We start from the raw sequence: 6,369 nt of genomic DNA, 5'->3' as shown, positions 1-6,369 counted from the left end.
CGCTAGATTACATGAACGATTCGTACGCTTGCGAGGTATAAAAGCCGACGTAATTAAATTTTGCATCAGTATTGCATATTCCATCATCACTCAGAAATACGATATCTACACAAGCAACAACTTTTCAATCTTATGATTTTGTATAAAGGACAAACACATTAACGAATAATCAAAAAAGCAAAAATGTTCTCACCATCTTATAAAATCCAGAGAAGTATCATCCTATGACAAATCATAGGAGCGGAAAAAAAGAAAAAGACATCCAAAAACGTGTATATTGTATATACAGGAATTGTGAAGTACCTGGGTGGAGACCCAGATCAAGCAAGCAGCTCAAACGCTACTTCGTCCAACAAATCATCGAGGATCCAATCTTCGAGTTCAAGTGCTAGACTCTCCAGATCAAATTGTATATTCATCCAACTATCGTACTTATGTAGGTCACAGGCCACCACATACTCCACCAAAGTGTCTGCCTGGGGTTGAAAATTCAGGTGCCAACTAACCATGGCCCACACCTCCTCAAGAACACGGTAGCCTGTCGGCATCGGCCGGCTGATCGACGGACACAATGCTGACCTCGGCAACAGGGTGTATGACCTTTCATAGATTTCCAGTAGGACCTCGTTTAGTAAATCAAACAGGAGCAGATGTTCCAAGTACGCCTCTAAGCTCGCCACCTTTCCTGAAGCATCATACTGGATCTGTTGGCTTCCTACTTCGTCGAACAATGAGGGATCCAATGGTTGCTCTGCGTCGTACCATGAACCTAGCAACTTCGACCCAGTGAACCTGGATCTTCTCAGAATCTCTGTCACGTACTTGAACTCCGGTTCTTCCCTTTCGTCAAACTGATACAAGAGCGATTCGGAATCAATCAGTTCAAGGGGGGATGTCAACTCGTCAACAGCTGGTACAACATCTTCTGCTTCTTTCACCTCTGGCTCATCTCGCAGGGCGACTGTTGGAGCCTCTACTTCACTGAATGGTGTGCGTCCAGGTTTCAAGTCCGAACCTTCTGCAAATGGGAAGTGAGAAGTAAAATTTTTTATTACAGTTCACCTGATTAAGAGAATTTGAGCTTCAAGGTTTTAGGGGAGATGTGAAAAGTATAGTTCTCTCTCACCTTCTGCAACGGAAGAGTTCTCCGGAAAGGAAACATCCTCTTGAAAGCACGAATTAAGAACCGATATCGGGCTTGGTTCTGGTGCTTTTTTATTCGTGTCCTTCATTATCATACCAAGAAATTCGTTAGATTTGCACCGGTCTAGACCTTCCCTCTTAACGTCTGTATCTGAAAACAATTGCTCAGAAGCTCTGCTAATTGGGCCGCTTGCAAAATTTTCTCCATTTATTTCACTTTCGATGAACCAACTCAACCTGGAGCACTCCCCTGCATGCATTCCCTGGCTATTGCTTCCCAAATCTGCAAGTTTTCCCACAACAAGTGGAGGTGGCATCCACCTGCTGAGCATTTGACGAGTTTCTTCGTTCTCTACATCACTCTCTAACTGAAATGAATGGAAACTGGGTAGGGATCTAACTCTTCCAAAGCTTTTTTCCGGTTTGCTCTCTAGAGAATTTGTGTCTTCATTCCTTGAGTTGGTCAACTTCAATGTCCTGGCGCGATTAATTGTGGGTTCTTTTTGGAAACTTGAGTCAAATAACTGAGAGTAGCGGTCAAGGGATCCGCTGAGGGAAGTACTTCTTTTCATCCGCAGCTGACCACTTCCATTGCTGATGCTACTACTCGGGCTGTCCCCGCTTTTTCTCTCCGTCGCAGACTTCAATTCCTCTGAAACATCGTGGCCATAAGGTATCTTATGGAGAATCCCATCTAGTGCAACTGGATGTCGTTCCTTCTTGCTCCCTTTGATCGCATGGGCTATCTTCCGTTTAATACTCTTCAGCCGACTCTTCTTCGACAGGTGAGGCGAATCTGAACCCTCTGCTCCAGCTTCAGCCCTTTCGTCAGTCCTGAATGGCGTTGACTCTCCCTGGGTGGCCTCTAAAGAACCAGCGGCAACAGACTCAGGGTGTCTACTTCCTGAAATCGGCTTTCCTCTTCCATTCACAGCGGAACCTGTATTCAGCTCCTTATGTTTCAGGTTGACATGATCCATATTCTCTCTGCCTGAAAGCCGTGCTCCAGGAATCAAGCCTGAGTTGTTTAAGACCGCTCCTGCACCGGAAGAGCCCTGGATATGATTGGGCAGAACAGAACCCTTGTCTTCTAGCATTTTGACAAATAATTCTTGGTTATTATTGAAGGCCTCCACCACATCCAGAATCTCTTGTGATTTTGGGATTCCTACTTCTCCCGCCACTTTGTCGGAAAGGCTTCTGTTTGATAATGTCTTCTTCACTTCCTCCAACATGTCTCGCAAGTGAGCTTGTTTCTCCAGCAACTGCCTTCCCAGTTCCGAAAGATTGTTATTCTCCTTCGCTGGAGAATTAAGGATTCCACATGCTTCACATCTTCTACAGAAATTATTTTGTAATTCAATGGGCTCATTGTCACAGCTTTTAGAAGCATTTCCGTCCTGTAAACTGGGTTCAGTTTCGAAAGTATCCTGACCGTGTGAAGGCCCTTCTTCGGGAAGATCAAAATCACCACCTTCCAGATGATGGATGGAATAAAGACGCTGCAATCGAGGAGCAAGAGCTGGATTTATCCGTCTTTTCCCCCGTTCCTTTGCCATTTCTTTTTCTATCAGAACTTTTATGCGGCTTAGAACAGATTTTTTGCTCTGTTTTTTGGTCTTGCTTTTGTGATACTCTTCAACCTGCAGAAATATCGAACATAAAAAAATTAGAAACCATCCAATTTGTGAGTAATCTAAAAGATAATGTCAACAAAAAAAAATATAACCTTCTGGTTACAGGAACAATCAGCTTCCGGATCCATCAATTCCTGAGTTTCACCTGGATCAGAAACTAGTTTCTTTTTTGAAAATTTGATGCCTGTAAAAAGAAGATGGAAATGGTTCAGGAGGTGAATTCCACTAGTGTTGAATTTAAGAAAAATCTAAGAAAAAACTCGGAAGCTTTCGTAACGGGCTAGCAAATCAAGCAGAAAGTGGCATCCAGAAAGCAACTCTTAAAGCTTTCAAGAACCATTTTGTTGCATTAAGAGAAGTATTCTAAGGTTCCAGAAGCATAAACCAAAAAATATCAGATAGAGGAGTGGAACCCACATTTGTTAAGGGGAGCTGCGTATCCTACCTCCATCATGTTTTCCCCCGCTGTCTTTCCCATCTGGAAGCATCTGTCTGACATTAAGCCTCCGATGAAAATCAAAAAGGTGAAGAATTCCCCATACACAACTGGGACGTTGGTTTTCTAACGAGACATTCCGTTGCAAGTGTCTCTCCATTATCCAGATATAAGAATTGGCTAACTAGTCAGCCAAAAGAACCGTAGATCCTGATTCAAAACGAGCAAATCAGAGGAAATTTTGTGAGCAACTAGCAAGGTTACTCTCCTTTTTATTTATTTTTTACTGGAGCCACGGATTGAATAAAAATCTGGACCAGAAATTGGACAAGAAAAAACCAGTTTCAGATGGCACTTTACCGGGCGTTGATGAATATATGCATATTCCGGAAATAACCCTTCCACGGGAGTAGAAACTAAGAAGGAGACGATATGTATCAGCTGCAGCGTGGAGACGAAGATGTTCTGATAATTATGGTCGGAACATCTACAGAGAACTTGAAAAAATAAGCACCCCGAAGCAACAGATCAGACGCTGCAATCGAACAGATCAAGGATTCAAATAAGATTGATATTTGTTCAAACATTACGACGCCATGTTGGAAGGAAGAAACATTCAACTTCTAGTGCAAACATTAATAACATATACTGAAACCAAGGTAACCCAAAACCATATCTGATTAAAACTGGAGAACATAATTCAGATTGATTCTTAGAAAGAAAGAAAAAGAGTTAGGGAAAACCTGATTCTGTTTGTGCATCAGAAACTAATTCGAGAAGCGGAACCCTACCTTTGTGTTTGAAGAAAAATTGGTGAGAGATTAGAGTCGTGTTGAGGACGATGAATAGAAAATAGAAAATGAAGGAAGAAGCTGCGTGTAGAGAGGAAATATCAGCGACTTCGTCTTCCTCCGCGAGGTACGGGGTAAAGGCAGAGCTCCGCCTCTCAATATCTTTTCAATTTCGCCGCGGCAACGGTCGCCATCTCTCCCTTTCGTCTCCATTGGCGGTTATTCTGGGTAATAACGACCGCCATAAGTGGATCCACGAATTGGGCCCTTTGGTAGGCCCACCATTCCATTTTGTTGAATGAACCTTCTTCAAGAAAACTGACCAGCTGACGAAGGAATGCTTTGACCAGTTGGATTGGTCGCTGGTATAATGGCGGAGCTTCAAAGTCGATGGAAGGCTGTGGATTAACCGAAGTGGGCCCGGCGGCTGGACGAGTTTTCTTGCCGTGGGGGATGCCGGATTAATGAGGTTGATAAGGCCCTGGATGAGTGGAGGCAATGGCGGGCTATTAACGAGAATCCGATGATGTAAATAATGCCTAAAGAGAGGAATCGAATGAGGCTTTTAAGGGCGGGGTTGCCCTTGCGACCCTTAATTAGAGGGAATTATAGTGGTGATGATGGCAGCCAGGGGATTGATGGTAAATATGAGAAAATCTATTTTGCAGGTAAAAATGATTTACAATGAACGGTTTGGATCTTATTAACAACTAACATCAAGCTATTGCGTCAAAGTTTTTTCATGGGTTATCCGCAATTCAGACTTTCAAAACATTAGAGTGTTAAGAAATAATCCGGCATGGATTAGTAAGTACAAAGATCTTTGAGTTTTGGGACGGCCTTGGACCCAATTTTACTTGGTAATAGAGCAAGTACTTATATTAGTAAGCCTCTATCCAAATTATCTACATGTAGAGTTACAAAAGAGAGTCTACACGTGAGGGTGTTAAAAAATAATTTCACATGGACTAGTGTATACAAATATCTTGAGTTTCTTAGTTGAAAAAAAAAATTTTAAGTTGGTTAGTCATTTTGGGATAGCACCATTCTTTCCTATATCCCGTTAATCCAAAAATCGGTTGCATTGAGCAAACTTTCTCTCCCCAAGAGAAGAGGCTGAGAGAAGGGCCCCTTACCCATCCACCATTTTCTTGAAGGATCTCTAACAGTCCGAAAAGGCAAAAAAGGAGAGAGGGGAAAATGGAAGAGACGAAACACAAGAAAAAAAAATTAACATTAGGATTTGCTGGTCCAGTTAGGCTGTAATGAAAAGATTTTTGAAGTTCTCTTCAATGCCCACTTTTGAGTAGTGAAAGTTGTCTTAGTCTTGTGAAAAAGGGAGAGTTTTGGAGCTAGAATGAGAGATTCTTTTCTGTTTTTGGGTGTAAAGTTTCAATTACCCGCCTTCCTTCTGTGATGAATCAACAAAAGAAATAGAGATTGTCCAAAACATCTCCTCCTGTAAAGGATTCACAGGGGTTAATAATTATCACAACCGAGGCATTGATTGTTCTTTTAATGCATGAATTGCGTAGCTCTCCTTGTGTGGTCAAACAACAAATGTTCCCAATCAATTAAAGAGGACTGTAAATGTTTTTCAGGTCCAAAAGTGTAAACCCTTAAGAGGTTAGGTTGGTTTTAAGGGAGATATTCATTGGCACTCACTCCTCCTCTCTCCCTCCCTGGGTTCGTTGATGATCCAACGGATTCTTTCTCGTTTTTCTTTTTCTAGGATCGAAACATTCCAAATGGAAGAAGGACTCTTTTATCTGCATGAATTGAAGAAGGTTGAAAGACAACTTGATGAACATTTCAGCGATTCTTGTTCAGAAGAAAACAACAGTGAAGAAATCTTTTCCGAAGGCATCTACAACTGGCGGACTTGTCTACCTTTTTCCTATCCATCATTATAAAAGTAAGTCTCTAATAAAGATTTCAAGGGTGGGAGTGTCGAATATGGTCTCTTAATGATAAAATATTCAGGCAGAAACAGGGAGGAAATTGATGAAAGAGGATGAAGGTGCAGCAGTAGTAGGGCGGAGGACAAAGTTGTGGTGGGGGTTGTGAGAGATGAGAAGAGGGGAGGATGCATGAGACAAAATGATTAGTGAGAGAAAGGGTGCTGAAGAGTGGGTATAACATGCTCTTCATGGGCAGCTTAATTCAGGTTCTAATATCTAAGCGCATTATCGCATCGGTCTCCATTGGAGAGAACTAAACATTGTCTTCGGATTATTCCTCATTGTGGATAGGCAAAAGAAGAAACTGAGATACTCGCGGATAAGGATAAATATAATACTTTCAGTTATCGAATGAGATCCCATTGGATTTATCCTATGTTGTATTTATATTCTCATGTAAA

General features: G+C 41.9%; 1 protein-coding gene across 1 annotated transcript; it reads right to left on the bottom strand.

Moving 5' to 3' along the window:
* Positions 1 to 198: 198 nt before the first annotated feature.
* LOC137942836 (uncharacterized) lies at positions 199 to 4,090 on the bottom strand. Its single transcript, XM_068788569.1, has 6 exons — positions 4,008 to 4,090; positions 3,577 to 3,751; positions 3,226 to 3,426; positions 2,873 to 2,964; positions 1,127 to 2,786; positions 199 to 1,018 (listed from the first exon to the last, which is right to left on the bottom strand). Exons 3-6 carry the CDS (start codon positions 3,374 to 3,376, stop codon positions 321 to 323), a joined length of 2,601 nt encoding a protein of 866 aa, XP_068644670.1. The 5' UTR covers positions 3,377 to 3,426; positions 3,577 to 3,751; positions 4,008 to 4,090; the 3' UTR covers positions 199 to 320.
* Between the last annotated feature and the right edge of the window lie 2,279 nt (positions 4,091 to 6,369).

This window comes from Aristolochia californica, unplaced genomic scaffold, assembly GCF_029961685.1.
Source record: "Aristolochia californica isolate CCGP_79_NKW_82.1479 unplaced genomic scaffold, dmAriCali1.0.hap1 SCAF_10, whole genome shotgun sequence".
Taxonomy (NCBI): domain Eukaryota; kingdom Viridiplantae; phylum Streptophyta; class Magnoliopsida; order Piperales; family Aristolochiaceae; genus Aristolochia; species Aristolochia californica.
The sequence above is the reverse complement of the archived record's forward strand: the minus strand, read 5'-3'. Positions and strand labels throughout refer to the sequence as shown.

Excerpts from the sequence above, each read along its gene's own strand:
- LOC137942836 (XM_068788569.1), bottom strand. The coding sequence starts at position 3,376 with ATGGAGAGACACTTGCAACGGAATGTCTCGTTAGAAAACCAACGTCCC. Across the intron at positions 2,965-3,225 it reads CGGGGGAAAACATGATGGAG|GCATCAAATTTTCAAAAAAG; the intron begins GTAGGATACGCA and ends TTCTTTTTACAG. Across the intron at positions 1,019-1,126 it reads GAACTCTTCCGTTGCAGAAG|AAGGTTCGGACTTGAAACCT; the intron begins GTGAGAGAGAAC and ends TCCCATTTGCAG.